General features: G+C 39.3%; 2 protein-coding genes across 2 annotated transcripts in view; one reads left to right on the plus strand and one right to left on the minus strand.

The window, feature by feature from the left end:
* Positions 1-5,694, plus strand: part of LOC124804754 (tryptophan 2,3-dioxygenase) — a 406,660-nt gene extending 400,966 nt beyond the window's left edge. Inside the window, exon 9 of the mRNA XM_047265061.1 lies at positions 4,157-5,694. Within this exon, the coding sequence (XP_047121017.1) occupies positions 4,157-4,355 (199 nt within the window). The 3' untranslated portion in view covers positions 4,356-5,694. The remainder of the gene's footprint in view (positions 1-4,156) is intronic.
* Positions 5,695-14,144: 8,450 nt separating this feature from the next.
* LOC124804926 (cathepsin O-like) overlaps positions 14,145-22,578 on the minus strand; it is an 86,061-nt gene continuing 77,627 nt past the window's right edge. The window contains exons 6-7 of the mRNA XM_047265301.1: positions 14,405-14,673; positions 14,145-14,230 (exon numbers count right to left, since the gene is read on the minus strand). Coding sequence (XP_047121257.1) covers positions 14,193-14,230; positions 14,405-14,673 — 307 coding nt within the window. The 3' untranslated portion in view covers positions 14,145-14,192. The remainder of the gene's footprint in view (positions 14,231-14,404; positions 14,674-22,578) is intronic.

The raw sequence follows: 22,578 nt of genomic DNA on the forward strand, positions 1-22,578 counted from the left end.
TCGCAACAAACTGTTGCCTCATCAGGAAAGAGGGAAGGAGAGGGGAAGACGAAAGGAAGTGGGTTTTAAGGGAGAGGGTAAGGAGTCATTCCAATCCCGGGAGCGGAAAGACTTACCTTAGGGGGAAAAAAGGACAGGTATACACTCGCACACACGCACATATCCATCCACACATACAGACACAAGCTTGTGTCTGTATGTGTGGATGGATATGTGCGTGTGTGCGAGTGTATACCTGTCCTTTTTTCCCCCTAAGGTAAGTCTTTCCGCTCCCGGGATTGGAATGACTCCTTACCCTCTCCCTTAAAACCCACTTCCTTTTGTCTTCCCCTCTCCTTCCCTCTTTCCTGATGAGGCAACAGTTTGTTGCGAAAGCTTGAATTTTGTGTGTATGTTTGTGTTTGTTTGTGTGTCTATCGACCTGCCAGCGCTTTCGTTCGGTAAGTCACCTCATCTTTGTTTTTATATATAATTTTTCCCACGTGGAATGTTTCCTTCTATTATATTGAATTCTTCAATTCAGTATTCATCACCATTTGTAAACTGCAATCAAAGTATTATTGCAAATTTTAAAAGTGTTGAAAGTGTCAGATGGATAATCTTAGCAGAACTCTGCATTTAACTGATATAAAGAATGATTTTCATATATTGTCAGCTCAGTACAGTCACTTGAATATGTTATTTGAGAAAAAAGCTCTTTTATCACTTATCTTCAGTGAAAATGCCATAGCTATCATGTTCACAGGAATGAAATGAGAAGTTTAGTATTAGATGTGACCAATAATTTCCCTGATACCTCATGGCAAATAATTCAGATTTTGACCTGACTTTCTCCTTGGTGAGACTGAAAATCTCAGAAGGGTGTTTGAAGGTCAGATTCAATAATAATTACCAACAAACTACTACAACAACATCAGACACCAATATGTGTAATTGGTTGACAATATGGAGGGTATTTGTCAAATGAAGCTTTGGCATTAGTCATTTCAGTCTTTAATTTTAACAACTGAATCATTTCTGAAAGTACCTAATTCCCTACATGTGTCATGTTTAACATGGACGCCATACCATGCTACTACTTGACAACAATTTTTACATTGGAAAAAAAAAGTTGCAGGTTCACATTTCCAAAGAAAATAAGAGACATCAATAGCTTCCAAAATTGCTATGAATATACTAATTGAAGATATAATGAGCTGCTGCTTTAATTTGTCTGAAAAATGACTACCACAGTTTAGAGTCTCAAATGATCACAAAAGTCAATACACAGTCTCTGTCGTCGTCGATATAGTGTGTACACATCATAATGACATCACGCATGACTTACAACCAGACTCACCTGCAGGAAGAAAGCTGTTGCATCAGGGCTTACAACGTAAATTTTGTGACAATCATCTGCTATGGTAAAAATGCCATGCAGAAGTTACAAAGTTTTATAAAAGCTCATTGTATAAAGACATTCATGCTCATATGTGGTACTTATTTGCAGTAATGAATATGAAATTAAATTGAACACGCCTACCCTTCAATCACACAGACTGGCAGTCGTGAGAAGTGAGAGTACAGATTGTACATTTGTCATGCATTGGTCCCAAAAGCAATATGCACATTTTCTTGGACATTTAAAACAAATTCTTTTCCCACCTTGAGAAAATATAAACACTACCTTATTGCAATCACAGTTTTTTATGGAAATTCACTTCATTAAATTTATGCAAAATAATCAAGTTATTACAATGACTGAAATGAGACAATCAAGAATCAGAATGTAAGACCAAATTAAGCAAATAAAAATAAGAACCTCAATCACTTTCATACAGACTGAAAAAAAATAGCACACTATAAGTATTCAACATGCGACCTTTAGTTCACAAGTCTACAGCCTTAACCATCGTGGTACAAAGCTGCTGGGTAAACTAGTGTAATTTTTAATGGTTTAGTGTCTCAAGAGAAATTATTTTCGTCACATTTTCACAAACAAGGTTCCACCAGGGTGGACAGCTGCGCAGTGTGAAACCTGGCACCCAATCCTACACCACTGTATGGGTGGTTTCAAAAGGTCAGTCCCACCCCTGGTGTCTCAGTGGCAAGGAAATCTTTACTATATTTGGAAGTAACTGAATTACAATGCTAACATTTTAATCAGATCAAACAGTGACAGTTCATACCTACATGCTGTATATGGTGCACAAACAACCTACTTTTTTTAAAACTTCTGCTGTTATTAATCTGTAGTATTGTACCATTAGCCCACAGCAACAGGCAAGGAAACAATGACAGAAAAGAAACACAGGAATTGCAAAATGACACCACATTACATATAGTTCAGCAACAAGAAAGCAACCTTCACTCTAAACAACTTATATCAAAAGTACTGTATGAAAAGTAAGTGCACTGTTGAAGCAATGAACAACTGTAATAGCAGATTTATAAAAATAAATAATGGTATCCATTAATTACTTACTTATCTGTGAGCAACAGAACCAGATTCTAATTGATTGGATTATACTGACTAGCTCGGTTAACATTAGGAAATTCCGCTGCAAGTTTTGCAGAGAATCTATGGTGAGGCCAACACTCACTTTTAGGAATGAGCAAAAATTGTTGCTGTAGATATGGAGATGACCATCTTTCCACTGGATGGTAAGCAGAATGTAACTCACATCTAACTTGACAGTTTTTTTTACACCCAGACATGGGGCCCCATAACATCTGCTAACTCTGCTACATGGCTAATCCGACACTACTCAGGATACCATGCCTTGGATCCAAGTACAATCTATGTCCAAGACTTGTGTGCAGAGGTTGAGTGATTGTGGATCAGGATAACACGATAATGTGTTTAGAATTGCCTGGAGTCCACAGCAAGATGCACTACCATCATAACTGCAGCAAAAGAGGTTGCTACACCACTATGTAAGAGTCTTCATTTCAATTGCTCATGAGTATTTGGGAGTCATTACTTTAAGTCTGATGCACTCAAACAACATAATGAGTAAAGAACTAGTGTGCAAGGTAGGAACGTGATGTAAACCTTACTGTAAAACGTGTGAGTTCTTTATTGAAACTTCCTGGACGATTAAAACTGCAAGGTCAGGATTCAAAACCAACAACATATTATGTTCTTTATTAGTGTCAATTGATCTATTACAACAATGGACCTGTGTTTAACTTTTTACACCTTCCTTCTTCATCTTATGTGAACGTGAAGTGGTGACATCTAAACATACACCCAACGGTAGAACAATTGCCAAATTCAAAGTAAACCATTACCCACCATGTTTTGTACCTCTTTAACGTACTCACCATAATAAACCACATGGTTGTCTTGGGGAAAATGACTACAGGTGTATTATAGATCTTGATCATGCTTAGAAAAGAACGTACTATAAAAAATGACGAATTTAAACTGTTGCATATCACCATTCATCCTTGTACCCTTACGAGTTGTGAAACAAGGAAAGTTATTCATTAACAGAAATGATACATTAAATAACATGCAAATGTATTAAGATTCCAAATGAAACAGCTTTATAAGCTTTGTTAGCAATGGCTATAAACAATGGGACCTGAATTAAATTCTCATAACAGGAACAGTACAATTTTGGCCAACAGTGAAGAAAAGGACAGAAAAAATAGTATTAACTTCTGCATAAAATTAAGAAAAGATACAAAATCTCTGCACAGATCATAATTTGGTGATTACTTGAAGAACATGATAATGATTACCAAATGTCTGCTTTTAATACCTGATTAATAACTTTTTCAGTGCTGAAGCGTGACACACATTGACAGTTATGCAGAGGAATGTATCTGTCCCTCTATTAATTTACCATAGCTATTTGAAAAAGTGAAGAAAATAGTTATAGAGCTAATAACAATAAATATAATTTATCTCAGTCCCAGACTAAAATTATATGTTTTCACTGCAACAGTTCCAAACAAAGAACAATTTTAAGATCTAGGCCAATGATTAAGAGATTGCAGATAATGAACTTTCCAACTACTATAAATTACTACTAATTAAATGGTAAAAGGGCACATGAGCAGCTTCTAAATATCTTACGTAAAAGAGATGAACATTATCTTTTTGCTAAAATAATTACAATGTTGTGTTTCCTTTTTAAGGATTATCCTCTTTCTGTTCTCTCAACAGTGATCGCTACAAGGTCTTCCTGGATCTATTCAATCTGTCTACATTTCTTATACCTCGAGCCTATATACCACCACTTACAAGACACATGAAAAGCAAGTTATCCGTTTCCTTAGAACGCCAGCAGCATGAAAAAGAAGATTATATTGATGGTGAAGATTTGAATATATTCAATAAACAATTTGCAGAAGCTTCTTTATGATTACCATTTGTAATACAATTTCCTGTATAACCAAAATGTATTTATGGTGTTCATGATGTATGAAGTGTCACAACTGCACAAAATAGCATTTCCACCAGGCTAACTTACAGATACAGCCTATTTTGTTCTGAAAATGGTGTACATTTTTTAAATGACAAAATTCTTCTTGGCTTTATCACTTCAAGAAAATATAAGAAAAAAATGTTTTATTGTGTAACTGATCAATATATCCAAGAGTGAGTTTCAAATGCTATAAGGGTAATACTGTATTTGTGCGTACCTGCATCACTTTGTTAAAGAATAGATTAGCTCTTCTAAGTTTCCTATGTTATTAGAGTCACTGTGTTTCATATTTTGTAAATTATGTTTTGCTCTCTTAAGCACTAGAGTACATTTCACAATTATTATCAATTTTAAGATTCTACCAGACTATTACTTTATTATGTTTTTGTGCCAATTAGGAGATGAGAAGTAAACAGAGATAAACATTACACACCGGACAACATTTTAATAGCCATGTGAGTAGTTCACTCAGTTATCTGAATACGCAACACTGATAATTTTCCCACTTACCAAGTTACTTAGATAGTAAATACACCAACAAAGTTGAAAATCGGAAGATTTTATATGCTGAAGAATAACTACATCCCAAAGACTTTTCAGTTTCCTACACTAAAAGTACGTTCCACAGTGTCATCCACTATAATGTAATATACAGCACATGTGATATGCAGCTGTTGGAAACATTTTATTGTAATACATATAGAAGGAACTGTAAATGATAAATGGGTATACTTTGAAAGTAAACACAAAGACGTATTAACTAATCAACATTTTATATCAAAAATACAAACAAAAGAAGTGAACTTATACATATTTCATAGTTGCAACTACGCATTAATGTTCCAGACACAAAAAGAGTATGCTCCAAGTTAAATAACTTTTGTTCTACAGTTAGACAATGGTTACTAGCAAGAATAACATAAATACTTATTATTATTTTGCTTTTTCAAAATGCCCAACTTGCTTATAAACATCTCAACATAACAAAATTTTGGTAACTTCTCTTCATGGACTATAAAAAAATGTTGTAATGTTACTCTCATCGGCAGTGTGTGTAGGATTATTGCAAATTTGATATTTTCTGTGTAGTGTTATGTAATCTACAGAATTGGAATGCTGTATATTTACAGTGACAATTCCTGATCTTTTGTGGGAAATGTCACCACATTCTTGTCAAAGTTTGAATTTAATGTTTGTTTTATGGCTAACTGCATTTAATGCAGAGAATTTAACACTGTCATTTTCTGTTTGAAGTAAATGCAGTTTTACTTACACATGTTATAGAAATAAGAACTTCATTATTTCATGTCTCAAAAGAATTGTGTTCAATTAGTTTAGTTATTATTTCATAGTAAAACAAATAAGTATTTCCTCCGACAAATCAAACTGGAATAAGAACACTAAACAGTAACTGTATGATATGTTCCTCAAGTTATTAGTCATGAGGATCACACACTCACATTGTACACACTGTTTTTAATTTTTGATGAATGTTTTCTCTGCTTTGAAAATGCTACAAACAAATCAAAGAACAAAAAAAATGTTTAAAAACATTCTAAGTCGGTATTATGATAAATAGGTGAAAGAGGTCTTGCATATTTTTTTGTTTTGTTTTGTTTTTATATTTTTTGTGGTCTGCATACAGTCAGCTGTAAATATTATGTAATTAGTCATAATTACACAATAAGAGCTGAAACACAAAACAAAGAATTTTTTCTATTTATCAAACGTGACCTGAATGTATACCGTCTCCTTCAGTAGTCAAGATAGTCCAAAAAAATGTTATTTGTATGTTTGGGTCCTCAAACAGTGAATGGAAAAAAGATATCCTTGTGAACTTTGGAACTGTCACATCATCTTCTGTTGTGTTGGTAATTATTAATGAAGTAGGCAGAGTTCAGTACAATATATACAAAACAAACATTTAATGCAAAATACAGCTTCATTTTATATCTTTACAGCAACTGATAGAATAACGTACTGTTACAAAGATCACACCTTCGTCCTGAAAGGTAATCTAGTACTGTTGCTGCAGTAGAGCACATTAAATTATTTCAACAGTGAAAACTCACTGCCAGCTCTTCAGACCTTGTTGGTAGCCAGAACATAATGGACGGGAACACGACCTAACAGGACAGTGGTACTCTATACTAGACATGGAAGTTAAAACAAATGGGACTCTTTAACACACTTTTTACAGTAGTGTATTGGCTAGCAAGAAATATGAAGTTCAAACAATGGAAAACCCAGGATGGAATAATGACAAAATTATGAAAAGGATAGATTGCTACTCATCATAAGCACAGATAGGCACAACACACAGATTGTCAAACAAGTAAGCTTTCAGATAAAAAGGCCTTCATCCGAATATCTCTCTCTCTCTCTCTCTCTCTCTCTCTCTCTCTCACACACACACACACACACACACACACACACACACACACACACACACACACACACACACACACACGTGACCACTGTGTCTGGCTGCTGAGGCTGGACTGCGAGCAGCAGAGCACGATGGGAGAAGCAGTCTGGGTGGTGGGGATAAGGAGGAGGCTGGGGAAGGGAGGGGGACAGATAACAGGGTAGCATGGGGTACAATAAAATGCTGCTTGTGAGAGCATACAGGGATGAGGTGGAGAGAGGTTAGGGCAGCTAGGTGCAGTCGTGAGATAAGACGAAGTTCGATTTGGAGGGTGGGGGGGGGGGGGGGCAGGCTGAATAGGAGAAAAGTAAAGCAATTGTGGGTGCACTTGTGAAACAGAAGTCTATGTAGAGGGAACAGCGAAGAGGATAGGTGGGTGAAGGACAATTACTGACTAATATTGAGGCCAGGAGGGCTGTGGGGACCTAGGATATGTAGCAGGGAGAGTTCCCACCTGTGAAACCAGTCACGTGATCAACAAGGTAAACTTCAACCATTGTGCTTCACTCTATGCACGCATGACAACCAACAAGCTTCTTTCCCACACGCATAGTCACAGACAAACTGTGGTCAAGAAACAGCTGGACCACCCTGTTGCTGAGCACACTACCCAACACGAGATTCTTCATTTTAATAACTGCTTCACCACCTGTACCATCTGGATGATTTCTACCAACACCATCTTTTCTGAACTGTGCTGCTGGGAACTATCCCAGCAATACATCCTATGTTCCCATAACCCTCCTGGCCTCAACCTTCATTAATTATTGTGATACACTCACCTATTCCGTTTCCTGTTCCCACCCCAGCATGCACAGCTTTCTATTCCACTAGCCGACCAATCGGACCAACAATCTTTTTACTTCTCTCCTATTCCATGCCTCCCCCCCCCCCCCCCCCCCTTCCCCCAGGCCTCCTGACTGTAGCTGGCTGCCCTACCCTCTTTCCAACTCATCCCAGTATGCTATCACAAGCAGCACTTTACCTTCCCCCACTCCTACCCCCACTCCTACCTCACTGTCCCTCCAGCCCCCCCCCCCCCCCCCCCAGCCTCCTCCTTACCCACACCAACTGGACTGCTTCTCTCATCACACGCTGCTGCTCGGAGACTGGCTTCAGCAGCCTGAGACTGTGGTTGTCTGTGTATGCGTTACATTTGTGTATGTTGTCTAATTCAGAAGAAGCCTTTTTGACCAAAAGCTTACTTTGTTTACTATCTTTTTGTTGTTCCTGTCTGTAACTCAACACTTCCGCTATATGGTGAGTAATAGTCTATCTTCTCATAAGCTTAAGTTGGGTTATCATCTTATTTTTCTGTACAAAACAGCAGCCTTCTAGATGACCTTTAACTCAAGCAGGATGTATCAGCAAAAACAATACCCTACATCACAACAAGTAATGTATGAATAAGGGCACAGCAAAAAAACTTGATTCCTCAAACAGAAAAAATTATTGTTGCAGGATACACAATCAAATGGAACTGTTATATCTACCACTTCACAACTGCCCAAAAAAATTTATATACCTTTCTATATTCATATCCTTCCCTCAGACTACAACTGTCCTACATGAAGCATTCTGCATCACTGATTTTCCAATATCTGATAGCATGTATCTAAGGAAGTCACAGATTTTGCATTAACTTTGATCTAAAATTTTATTTTGTAAATGATTGTTTATAATTTACATATTTCATATTTTACAAAATAGACAGCTGATACAGACTGTTAATGTTAGACAATAAATAAATAATTTCACATGTACAAACTATTATATTATGAAACGTACAAAATATTAACACATATTGATAAAAGTTACAGGAAACATCATTCCACAAAATTCAATACTAAATTATCAAAAAATGGCCCTTTCAGGAGTAGGATACAGCTAATTAACAAAAGTAAGTACTTTATGCAACAACAACATTGACATGGTTTAGTTTCACACCCATAAAAAATACTAAAAATACTTTGCCATCTTTCACACTTAAACACGTCCTAATATGACTTATTGATGTTTATGTTGTTTTCCTGAGAAGTATCACAGAACTGGTAAATTACTAGTTACCTTCCATTGCTCTTAGGTGTTTTGCACACAAAGAAGCACTGTCTAGTAACAAAAAGGAAATGACATTCTCATTCCACAATATATTTGTTTTGGAAAACTGTTTAACATAATGAAAGCCTCACAAAAGAAGTCATCAGCATCTTTCTGAAATTAAATTTCTTTACCAGTAGCAGGTGAAAGAGTAGTTCATCAAATCATATTATTGCTTAAATTCACTTTTGATAATGCAACTCACTCACACTCAATCTCTGTGTTCTGTAGATCACAGTGCAACTGAAAAAGCCGGAAAGTAAAGTACTAGATCTGTTATAAACTGGCTTTGGCTATAAGCTATACTAGTATGTTACTCCTCCTCATATTATGTCAGCAATAAAGGACTTTAGCATACATATGTAAACAATTGTTGTAAATTGACATAATTAGCAGAAAAAATAATTCTCACAAATCTTCATATTCTGTTCATAGTAGTGTCAGAAGATTGATGGTCATTACCACAATGTTGTTCTTAACTTACTTTTTCACTAACTGAGAGAAAATTTCCTCTCTGAATCTGGCATCTCATCAACACAAACAAAAACAAAAGATAAACACTCTCCCCAGGCAGCCTAAATGCTGTACTTTTGTCTCTGCTAAAATTGTCTCATGCTGTAACATTTTTAATTCCTTACACACATATATTAAGCCCAAACATGTAAGGCACAGAAAGAGCAGCGAAGGAAATGCTAGTCATAAAATGCACACCATCAAATTTTCTCTTACTTTTTCCAAAAATAGAGGAAATTTAAACCCACACTTTAACAGAGGTTGTCAGAACAGCAATAACCTTCAGTAAAGAAAAAAATTCAGCCAGTTCTGAAATAGGTGGTCAAAAAACAAATAAAAATGCAAAAAAATAATAGAATAGATGGATAGGCCCCTTATGCTCTATTCAATATAATGTGTTCTTCAATCCTCGTAAAATAATGGAGTCTTTCCAAGAATACTTATTTTTCATGTCGCATACAAAGTTTTCAGAAAAGTTCTGCAGTCGTGTATCAGCCAAAATTCCAATCTCATATGTATAAACAAATGATATTGAAATTAAAATGTTATGCAACATGAATTTCTCTAATTTCGGCCAGATGAGGTCATCAAAAACGTGACACACAGTATGATGAGAGACACTCATCAAAAATGCTGTGCATTTACAGTGAGCTCTTCCGCCTGAAAAATAAAATGTTATACTAGCTCATCACTGGGGAAGGCAGAGAAAGTGACGTTTCTTTTTGTGAAAAAAATCCATTTCAAAATATGTTTCATGATGGAGGTACAGTTCTCACTAAAACCACTTTTTCACAAAAAATTTCGGGAATGTTTAACAGTATTTTTTTGAAAGTCATGAGCATTTGTTGATTAGAATTTCTACTATAGGTAAAGCATTTTACAAATCAAACAGCAGAGAGAAAAGGGAAAGAGAAGTGGGGATGGGGTGGGGGTGTTGGCAGTTCATTACATTGTTTTTGGGTTCTAGTTAATCACTAAAGTCAAAGAAAGAAGTTGAAACTTTGTGCCAAATAAAAAAAATGGCCCCAGAACAATGCTTGCTGAAAAAGTGGAGATTTACTATCTCTATTATTGATTACTGTCCACTGCCTTCCCCTCTTACCTTGTGGAAGATAGCACTTTTAGTACCGTGTATTTCGCATATGGCACAAGTAGGTACTATGTTTGGGAATGGGCAATATGCATGAAGAAATAAGGGATGAGTGTGGGGCGGGGGGACAGAGGACATGCTTCAATCGTCACCATTCATCAAACTTTGGCATGTCGATTCTTTGCTCTAGCAAAACTAGACCAGTTAAGAACAGCCATGGAGAGAGGCCCAAGAAAACTGTTGCGAAACACAGCACTTCAGACTGGCATCTCAGCATTTGCTCAAAAGCAGTTCACAAACTTGAACTGACGCTTTTCACAAACTTGAACTGAAGCTTTAGAAAGAAACAGTACTGCTTTGACTGATTCAGATATCCCTGCTTGACAATAGCAATGCAACTGGCTACTGTAGTCTGTGCATGATGGAGAAGCTGATCCTGAAATAATCTCTTTCTCTGATGAAGCATTTATTGGGGTAAGTGAATTCACGAACATCGACATCCTCAACCCAATGTAACATTTTTCCAGAGACCTTTGGTTATTTCATGGAGGACAGTACATGACTACACAACATCAAGGATCTATGACAGTATTACCAGCTGTTTTTATGATAGGAACTATTCTTTATACGCATCCTGCCAAGTCTGAGAAATGGGTAGCATGTAGAAATCTGAGCCTGGTCCCTCCCTTCCCCCCCCCCCCCTCTCCCTCCTGTTACCTAGTATAGGTTCCCACACAATACCAGAAAGAGAGCTTGCATTATACCTGAAACAACCCTGTCTTTTGACGCTACTGCCAGCTCAGTTAAAAACTATTTCAGTATCGATGCTCTTCACCCAAATGCACATATCTTACTTTTATTATTCTGTAGACTTCACAACAACACAAACACTCATTTCTTTACCGTTCTGGAGTGATTAGAGAGCAGATTTAGTTTAGTGACAAAAATTAAGAATATTAAAGAAGCTTAAGTAGCATCTGGAGATAATGAAAAATGGGTGATACTTAAGAAGTGATTTCTGATTTTCATTATAAAAGATGTGATATGTTGCAAACCTGGAACACTAGACACACTCACAGAAAGAAAACATCTCTGGAGAAAGAGAGAGAGAGAGAGAGAGAGAGAGAGAGAGAGAGAGAGAGAGAGAGAGAGAGACTGCAAGCTAGGTCTAAGTGCAAGACACTTTGAGACAACATCTACTCCTTCATTTTAATGACAGTAGTGAAAAACTATGTGCTTCAATTTTTACAGTTATGAATGACATTCCTTTCACAAAAATTATACAAGCACACATTATAACTCGTTACTAAACTGACCATGCTGTGCTATTTCTGAATCTTCCATGTTCACAAGCTAATTTTAGCAGACCAGAATTGATTTAACAAAGCAAATGAAACTGAGATGTTAAAATGTATGGCATTTTACATGTAAAGATGGATGAAAAAATTCAACAGGCTGTGATGTATCTACTCTCCTGTTAAGTAAATTCCATAAAAATGGCCGGATAAGTCATTTTGTAGGTTGGAAGAAAGCAAGGCACCCTGCTTTCAGGAGGACCATGCTTAGTACAACACTGCAGTCTTGAACCACCAACCTTCTGATTGAGGACAACTTTACATTAATCTCTCCCCCAGTTACAGGATGACTCTGAACATATTCTAATTGTTGTTTCCATGCAAGATCAATCAAGACGTTGAACAAAATGTACAATATTTATCTGACCCTTTTATTTTGTGAAAGATGCACTGTGTTCCACATATGGAGATTCACTAACATATACTTTCTATTATCTTGTACATGAATTCACACACTTCCATTTCCTTAAAACTCTTGTGTGACTCCTTCAATTTTGGAATTTGTACATGACTCAAAGGAAAGACTGATAATGCCACAACACAATTGTCAAAAGCACCAATTTTGGTTGAGAAGCCAAGTATCACAATTTAATACTAAAAAAGTGTCCCACAGTCAGAAGCATAACAATAATTGTTCATTCAGCAATCAAAACACCTGCTACTGACAACAAATGGCCTTAAACCAACTATACCTAAAGCACATTATTTAATCTGTACAAATATAACCTTGTTCTGAAACAAGCAAACTCACTTGTTTGCAATATATTGCTGAGAGGGGGACATCATAAATTTTTATTTACACTCTCCTGGTGACACTGAGTTACATAAACTTGTGTCAGGTAAACACTCCGTTCCACGTTTATGAGGAAGGTTTTATATTACATCAAATCTTACACTATCAGACACACAAGAAACACATCAGCCATTATTATGAATGTCATATTGTTTTACTAATATTGTTTTATTTTGCATTCCAGTAAGCTGGGTATGAATGGCTTGACAGACAACAGATAAAAAATACTTATTTCCCACTAGCCTGCTTCATAAAAATGACTGGTGTATTTGCACTGTTTCTTCTTCGATATTATAAACAAGTTCTTAGAGTGAATGGTAGATCTCTAAGTAACAACAAATAAACTGAAATGAATTTGAAATATTATAAAAAGATTATTTACAAACTGTATCCATAAAAAACAAAAACTCTAGCAATAATAACAACTAATAAAGTTTTCTAATCCACAAACAGATGAAACTTCACTTAATGCCTCACACAAGCTGTTCTCATTGCCATTCCACTGTCTGAAAATGGTACACAAAAAGGTATCAAATGATGCCAAAGTTTCAGTTTTATGAAATCACATTTCCTAAACTTCGGCTAAAAACTAAGTGGATTACGGACAACCCGGCGATGCTGCATAGATCATTGTTTCCAAATGTTAGAAATATTATATGCACAATCTACAAGCTGAAGTTATATGACTCTTGTACACAAGTAACAGTCTTCTTTCAACACATTTTACAGTCTGAAAATATGCAGCACATTATTTTAAAATATCTGCTAATATAACATGTAGAAATGTTTTTATTTAGATGCTATAAAATTTAAAAAATACTAGATATTTAAAATATTCCTTTTATATGGCACTTTGGGCAGCACATTACCCATGTTATATCAGAACTATCTGATTATCCATTTAGTGTTACTGAAAACAATTAACACATTCAGGATTCTCCGCACTTGACTCCCAAGATAAAAAAAAAACCCTTATAAAATGGATTGAATACTTTTCCATGTGTTTGCACACGAAAATCTGAATCACATGAGAAGCCAAGTAAAAAATTCTGTGCTGGATGTTGCTAACTACACTTTTCTTTCAAAATTTATGCTAAAAAATTAAAATATTATCATCAGCAGTGGACACATTATTCATTACACATTCACCCAGTCATGGTAACACGGGCACCACAAAAAGGTCATACAGCCTTATTCTATGGAATAAAAGATGCCCTAGGTTTTAAATGTTATACGTAAAAGTACTGGACGGATTGCATGCTGCCCATGTGTTCTGTGTAGAGCACTTTTACAATAAGATAAAAGTTAAATGCTCTGCTCATAAAACAAACAAAACAGAATCCTCATTTATCTGCACTATGCTATTGTCTCCTACTGTAAAATCATCTAAAATATAGTATCTTACAGCTCACATTTACTCTAGAAATCTAAAAAATTCCTTTTTTTTTTCTTTTATGACATGGAAGAGAACAATGTGAAGCGTATCTCAGGAGGATGTTCATAATACATCTAGTGATGAAACTTCCGTTGCTAATCCTGAAAAAATGAAAAATGTATTTAGTGCAATATGCTAAGCTAAGTTTATATGTATCTAAAGATACACAGAATATCTATTCTGTCCAATAGTCAGGTACAAAATGACAATACAAAAACCAAAAACTTTTCTTTGAAGGGTAACAATTTAATGTTATATGCATATAAATTACTCACCACAAAGATTTTCACCAATAGCAATATACAAATATCCTTTATCACCAAAATCTGGCCCCCAAGAATTTCGAAGAATATAATGTGGCACAGCAGAAGATTTATCATATCCCACTATCTGCACTGCATGGTTTATGTGCACAGGACTGCCATCACAATGAAACTGAATAATTCCACCTAAGTAATTCTGCCAATTTAGGGCATTAATTGCAACAATAAGAGGCCCATGATTTGCTAGCATTAATAGAATTTCTTCTTCATTTCCAACTAAGCTGAAACAGATAAACAGATTATAAACATGACGTCATTATTATGCAAGGAATCAAACCCCACCCCCATCCCCCGCACCCACACACTTTTATATTTTATTTTGTGATCAAGTGCTCTTCCTGACACTAGAGTCATTAGTTAACCTAAGGGAGGGAAGCTCTGCAATTTGTCAGTGAAATGTGTAAACTTCATTCTATGTGTTATTGTATTTTAACTGCTTGTGTATTATATTTTCTGATGTGGAAATTGGGAATCAGCACACATTGCCTAAATGAATGGAAAACCACCTAAAAGTGACACTCAGATATGCTAGTATAACAAATCAACAGCCATTAATCACCCACATGGACCTGATCCTACTCTGCTAACCACTATCTCACAAGATAAGGTGCTGTGTCTTAAGCTATATGAGCAAGTTGTCTTGCTGCAGGGCTCATTTTTGTAAAATCATATCTCAAGAGAAGTACTACTTCATTAACTAAATGGTTCAAATGTATGCTGACACTTCCCTTCCACTATCTGTGGAAACACCTATCTCTGAGAATTGCAGCTTCATTACCGGTTTCTGGACATTTAACACCAAGTTTTTTGACTTATCAAATCTCAGTTCATGGTACAGTAATTACAATGTAACCACATATGTATGCAAGTTCCATTAAACATTACAGAAAACTTGCAATCTCCATACAATTATTTGAAAGTATATATTGAAGTGTAATATTTTGTTAGTTAGCTTTGTGTTCCATGGATCATTTTTATGATTTATCAGAATGATGTCAGATGAATCATTTTACATTCAGATAGAAACACGGCTATGTCACAACCACTACCAAGCTCTTAATTAGTAGTAACCAACTCGTACCTATCACCACTTACATATGACATAAATATAAATTTGAAGATAATTGGCAAAGCCATTCTTGTCAAATATTGCTAGCGATGTGACTGACAGTAGAAGGGAACAATGGAACATTACAAGATGGCAGTCATCAAAATTAGTCCATTTTTCACATATTCCAGAAACTTATTCCATTCTCTCACTCCATATCTCCTTTTTTCCCTTAAATTGCACACAGGGAAACTTTTTCTCCCATGTTTCTAATTACTCCTTCTTAGCTTATTTACATTATGCTGCAATGTTGTCACTGCTCTTCCTTGGACCCTGTGCTCCCTGAAATTTTGAACCAATTCTTCCAAGTTCCTCCCTCATCAAACTAACTATTTCAATAAATCAATTACTTGTCTCTTAAGTAATTATTTTGCTCTGCATTTTAGCTGTCTGCCATCCAAGACAGGCTTTTCTGCAGGATATGAGTCTATTTCTTCATCTACGTCTACACTCTGGAAACCACCGTGAGGTGCATGGCATAGGGTATGTCCCACTGTACCAGTTATTAGGATTTCTTCCAGTTCCATTCACATATGGAGCGCAGGAAGAACAACTGATTGAATGCCTCTGTATGTGCAGAAATTATTCTAATCTTATCCTCAAGATCCCTATGTGAGTGATACATAGGGGGTTTTAGTATATTCCTAGTGTAATCATTTAAAACCGATTCTTGAAACTTCGTTAATAGACTTTCTCAGGATAATTTATGTCTATCTTCAAGAGTCTTCCAGTTCAGTTGTTTTTTTTCAGTATCTCTGTGGCAGTCTCCAATGAATTAAACAAACCAGTGACCATTCGTGCTGCCCTTCTGTATATACATTAAATATCCTCCATGGTACAGGTCCCACACACTTGATCAATATTCTAGAATCAGTCAAAAAGTTGATTTGTAAGCAGTCTCCTTTATAGACTGATTGCACTTCCCAATATTCTACCAATTAACCGAAGTCTACAACCTGCTTTAACCACAACTGAGGCTATGTAATCATTCCATACCATATCCCTATGAAATGTTACATCTAGGTATTGGTTGGTTGGTTGGTTGGATTAAAAGAGGGGGTAAAGGGACCAAACTACGAGGTCATCAGTCCCTTGTTCCGAATAAAACAATGCCACAAGTGTAAGAATAAAACAAACGGGACTGACAACTCAAAACGGAAATGAACGGAAAAATCACAAGAACGATGAAGGGCAACAAACATGTAAATGGACAAAATGGGTCGAGAAAACCATATAAACGCAAGAAACGGGATGAAGAAGCACTACAAGCACTAGGATGGAGGACACCGAGGGACAAAGGACATGTGCTAAAACTTAGATCAAATGGTAAAACCCACCCTCACGAATAAAACGTAAAACTAAATCAGCCGATGAGCCGTTGTCAGATAAAATTAGCGACAACAAGTCTGATAACCCAAGATTTCGTCACTGGACAGTCAAAGTGGGACAGTGCACCAGAATATGGGCCACTGTCAACCGGAAACCACACCGACACTCAGGCGGGTCTTCACTGGTGCAAGAGGTAACTGCGGGGTTGCCCAAGAGTGGCAAATGCAGAGCCTGCAGAGGACAACTGATTTCATCTGAGAGGCAAGCACGGAAGACTTCCACACATTCGTAGTCTCATTAATGACGGTTTGTTGTATATACTGTTATGCCATTCCGTCTCCCAAAGCCGAAAAACCCTACGGCATAAGTCAGAACACACGTCAGGTTCAGAGGTGCCAATCTCCAGAAGCAGTTTTCCACATAGCCTGTTTGGCCAGCCTGTCAGCAAGTTCATTGCCTGGGATGCCGATGTGTCCTGGGCTCCGCATAAACACCACTGAATGACGGGACCAGTCCAGGGCATAGATGGACTACTGGATGGACGCTACAAAAGTATGGTGAGGGTAGCACTGGTCGATAGCTTGTAGGCTGGTCAAGGAGTCTGTACACAGAAGAAATGATTCCCCAGGATATGAACGGATATACTGAAGTGCACAAGAGATGGCCACCAGCTCTGCAGTGAATACACTGCAGCCATTGGGCAAGGAATACTGCTCAAAATGGTCTCTGTGGATGTAGGCGAAGCCACCATGACCATCAGCCATCGAGCCGTCAGTGTAAACCACTTCAGAGGCCCGGAACATATCAAGAATCAAGAGGAAGTGACAGCGGAGAGCAGCAGGAGTAACTGAGTCCTTAGGGTCATGTGAAAGGTCCAGACGAATCTGCAGCCTAGATGTATGTGGATGGACCTGGATGGGAGGTGGTAAAGGGAAAGACTCCAGTTCGGACAGAAGGCATTGCATGTGAACCGCAATCTTTAACCCTGACCTGGGCCGCAATGCGGGAGATGAACTGCTGTGGGTGGAAAAAGGAGACGGTAGTTCAGATGATCAGGAGAACTATGAATGTGTGTCATACGCTTTGCGTAGATCAAAAAAGATGGCAACAAGGTGTTGGCATCTAGAAAAGGCTGTTCGGGTGGCAGACTCCAGGGACACAAGATTATCAGTGGTAGTGCGACCCTGGCAGAAGCTGCCCTGACGTGGAGCCAGTAGGCCACATGACTCCAGGACCCAACCTAACTGCCAACACACCATACAATCTAGCAGCTTACAAACAACATTGGTGAGGCTGACAGAACGGTTTTTGCTGGGTTTGAGCACTGGAATGATGGTGCTCTCCCAACATTGCAATGGAAAGACACCATTGCACCATATCTGGTTGAAGACAACAAAGAGATGGCGCTTTTAGTCAGACCAGAGATGTTCAATCATCTGACTGCGGATCCGGTCTGGCCCAGGAGCTGTGTCGGGACAATGTGCAAGTGCACTGAGGTGCTCCCACTCTGTAAATGGGGTGTTATAGGGTTCACTGTGGCGTGTAGTGAACAAGAGGACTTTCCTTTCCATCCACTGTCTATGGCTGTGAAAGGTTGGGGGGTATGTCTCCGACACAGAGGCTCGAGCATAGTGATCAGTGAAGTGCTCGGCAATTGTGTTTGCATCGGTACATATCATGCCATTGATGGTAATGCCAGGGACACCTGTAGGGGTCTGGTATCCAAAAAGATGTTTGATCTTTGTCCAGATTTGGGAAGGTGATGTATGGCACCCAATGGTCAACACCTACCTCTCCCAACACAACTGTTTCCATTGTTTTATAAGCTGGCATACATGGCATGGAGCCACTCAAAGGCTATCAGATGCTCTAGGAAAGGTGTCACTTATGTCCTGTAAAGCTCGTCGACACTGTAATTGCCTCAGTGACTTCCGGCAACCACAAACGGCCTGTCTTCCATCAGGAGCACCCTAAAGAGTGAGGGATCGAGTTTTCTGCCACAGAAACGACTGTGGTAGTCATCTGCTCAACCATCACATCAATGTTACCATGTGGGGCGGAGTCAACGGTGACATCAGAGGCGAAAGTTTCCCAGTCTGGCTTGTTTAAAGCCCATCTGGCAGGCGTCCGTGGGCCTGACGGTAGGGCAGTGACAGGAAGATGGGAAGTGGTCACTACCACACAGGGTCGACATGCGCTCTCCAGTGGACAGATGGGATAAGTCCTGGGCTGCAAATTGATAAATCAATCACTGAGTAACTACCTCGAGTCACAATTAAATGTGTGGTGACCCCAGTATTTAAGTGGCAGAGGTCGAACTGAGACAGTAAAATTTCACCTTTTCCTCGGCCAGTAAGCACAGTGTCACCCCCACAAGGGATTACGGGCGTTAAAATATCCCTAAAGTAGGAAAGGTTTAGGGAGTTGATCAATCAGTGCTGCTAATACATTCAGGGGTATTGCACCATCTGGAGTAAGATATACGTTGCAGGCAGTTATTTCCTGCATCGTCCATATGCTGACAGACACAGCTTCAAGAGGGGTTTGAAGGGGTACAGGTTCACTACACATTGACTTTAGGACATAAATGCAAACTCCACCTGACACACTATTATAGTCGCTAAGGTTCCTATAATATCCCTTATAGCCACAGAGAACCGAGATCCGCATTGCCGGGAACAAGGTTTCCTGAAGGGCAATGCAGAAAGCGGGGTGTAAAGCTTAACAGTTGCCGTAGCTCAGCCAGGCGGTGGAAAAAACTGCTGCAATTCCGCTGGAGGATGATGACATCATAAGACTGGGAAGGCATTCAATGAGGCAGTTTACGCCTCAGGGTCACCTGCTGCCACCGACTTTGCCTGAGCAGTCTATGTCCATTGTGTCTGAGGGTCCCATGAGATCCTGGCCCTCAGCGGATGCCAGAATCTCCACCCCATCCTCAGACGCAGAGCTTGTAGGTAGTGGTGGTGTGGGTACCACTGCAAGTTCCTTGTTCTTGGGGGTCTTCTTTTTCGATTTCTTGCACTTTTCCTTGGGTTTCCCTGGCTGGGAGGACTTCACTGAATCAGTCTCCAGGACTGAGGATGAGTGTGAAGCCCTACGAACACCTGCTTTTGGGCTCTTCAGCCGCTGGCAGGTGTCCATCTTTCCCACTAGCAGAAACCTGGGAAGGGAGTGACCCAAGGGACCCCTATCTAGCGAGAGGAGCCAAAGAAGACTTGTGCTTATCTGACTCAGAAGTGGGGGACAAATCAACAATGGTTGGGGGGGGGGGGGGGGGGGGGGGGTTTGTTGCTCCCATAGCAGGTGGTGGCGCGAGCAACAGGGAGGGAAGTGCCTCCCACCATCAGGTGCCCCAAGTGTAGTCTCCCGGTTATGAGAGGTGACAGGAATTCGAGGAACTGATTGGGCGAGAACTGTTCTCGTAGCGGCAGCCACAGGATGTAGGCGCTCAAATTTCCTCTTAGCCTCAGTGTAGGTCAGTCGGTCAAGGGTCTTATATTACATGATTTTCCTGTCTTTCTGTAAAATCCTGCAGTCTGGCGAGCAAGGTGAATGATGCTCTCTGCAGTTGACACAGATGGGAGGCGGGGTGCATGGAGTACGGGGATGTAATGGACGTCCACAATCTTGACAGGTGGAGCTGGAAGTACAGCAGGAAGACATATGGTTGAACTTATAGCACTTAAAGCTCCGCATCAGGGGAGGGATATATGGCTTGACATCACAGCGGTAGACCATCACCTTGACCTTCTCGGGTGATATGTCACCCTTGAAGGCCAAGATGAAGGCACTGGGTGGCAACCTGGTTATCCCTCAGACCCTGAAGGACGCGCCGGTGAAATGAGCACCTCGTCACTCTAAATTGGCGCACAGCTCATCATCAGACTGCAAAAGAAGGTCCCTGTGGAATATAATACCCTGGACCATATTTAAGCTCTCACGAGATGCAATGCTAACAGAAACATCCCCAACCTGCCACAAGTGAGTAATGCCCTTGACTGGGCAGAGGATGCTGTTTCTATCAAAACTGACCCAGAGCGCATTTTGGACAAGCCCTCCACCTCCCAAACTTGTCCTCCAAATGCTCCACAAAAAACTGAGGCTTCATGGACATGAAAGATTCCACATCAACTCTCGTACATACCAGGTACCGGGGCGAATAAGCTTCACTGCCATCCTTAGCCTGGCGTTCCTCCAATAGTGTGGCCAGGGAGGAGAATGACTTGGGGTAATATTTCTTAACATTGAAGTTAGACTTTGCCCACTTAGAGACTGCTGGCAGCAGACCACCAGCAAGAGATGACGTACTACACTTCATGATGTGTCATCCACCCTGATGCCACCCACTCCGACCAGGGGTCCTCCCTACGAGCGCCACCCAGCACACAGCAAAGGCCACCTGGCAGAATGGCCATTGCTGCCGAGGATGCACCAGGGTGACGGGCATCTACTCCTTGGCATACACAGGTAGTTAGTGGCACAGGCATCAGCAGAGGGATTCCTGTGTTCTCAGTGAGCTACAACCAACAGTGTAAATGGCAGCCCCCACCACAACGGACTGGTTATCGTGCTGGATAAGAGGTACAAAGAAGTCAATGGTCATCGTCGGCACAGAAAGTGAAGCTGCATAGTGCAGGGTGGAAAACGTACCCAGGAAAGTGTCCTTGCCCAAGAGATGGAGAATGGGTGGTACTGCAATGCAACAACAAGAAAGTGGGCTAAATATCTCAATGCACCAATGGACACAATGCACCATGTAAGGCACCCTTCGCCAATTGGCTCACTCTTCGGAAAAATTTTGAAAAATGGAGGTCAAACCCTACAGGGGACCATCACAAAGGCCAAAACGTGTGAGACTCCTGTTAGTCACCTCTTACAACAGGCAGGGACTACCTTGGGCCTATTCTAACCCCGGAGCCACAGGGGGGGTCTAGGTATTTGTATAGGTTTGCCGATTCCAACAGTGACTCATTGATATTACAGCTATAGGGATAATATGTTTTTGCATTTTGTGAAGTGCAAAATTTCACATTCTGAACATTTAGAGGAAGTTGCCAATTTCAGCAGCATGATGAAATCTTATCAAAATATGACTGAATATTTACGCAGCTTCTTTCAGGTAGTACTTCATTATAGGTAACTGCATCATCTGCAAAAAGCCCCGATTTTACTATTAATATTGACTGCAAGGTCATTAATATACAAAATGAACAGCAAGGGTCCCAACACATTTCCCTGGGGCACACCCAAAGTTACTTCTCAACTGCTGATGACACTCCATCCCAGATAACATGCTGTGTCCTCCCTACCAAAAGTCCTCAATCCACTCGCAAATTTTACTTGATATCCCATATGATCATACTTTTGACAATAAGCATAGGTCTGGTACTGAGTCCAAATGCTTTTCAGAAATCAGGAAACTGGATCAACCTGGTTGCCCTGATTCCAAAGTTTTCAGTATGTCATGTGAGAGAAGTGCAAGTTGTGTTTCAAATGATCGATGTTTCTGAAATCCATGCTGGTTGGCACTGAAGAGGTCATTCTGTTCAAGACATCTCATTATGTTTGAGCTCAGAACATATTCTAAGATTCTACAACAACAAATGAATGTCAAGGATATTGGACAGTAGTTTTGTGGATCACTTCTACTACTCTTCTTGTAGACGGACACGACCCATGCCTTTTT

Source organism: Schistocerca piceifrons, chromosome 7 (assembly GCF_021461385.2).
Source record: "Schistocerca piceifrons isolate TAMUIC-IGC-003096 chromosome 7, iqSchPice1.1, whole genome shotgun sequence".
Lineage (NCBI taxonomy): Eukaryota > Metazoa > Arthropoda > Insecta > Orthoptera > Acrididae > Schistocerca > Schistocerca piceifrons.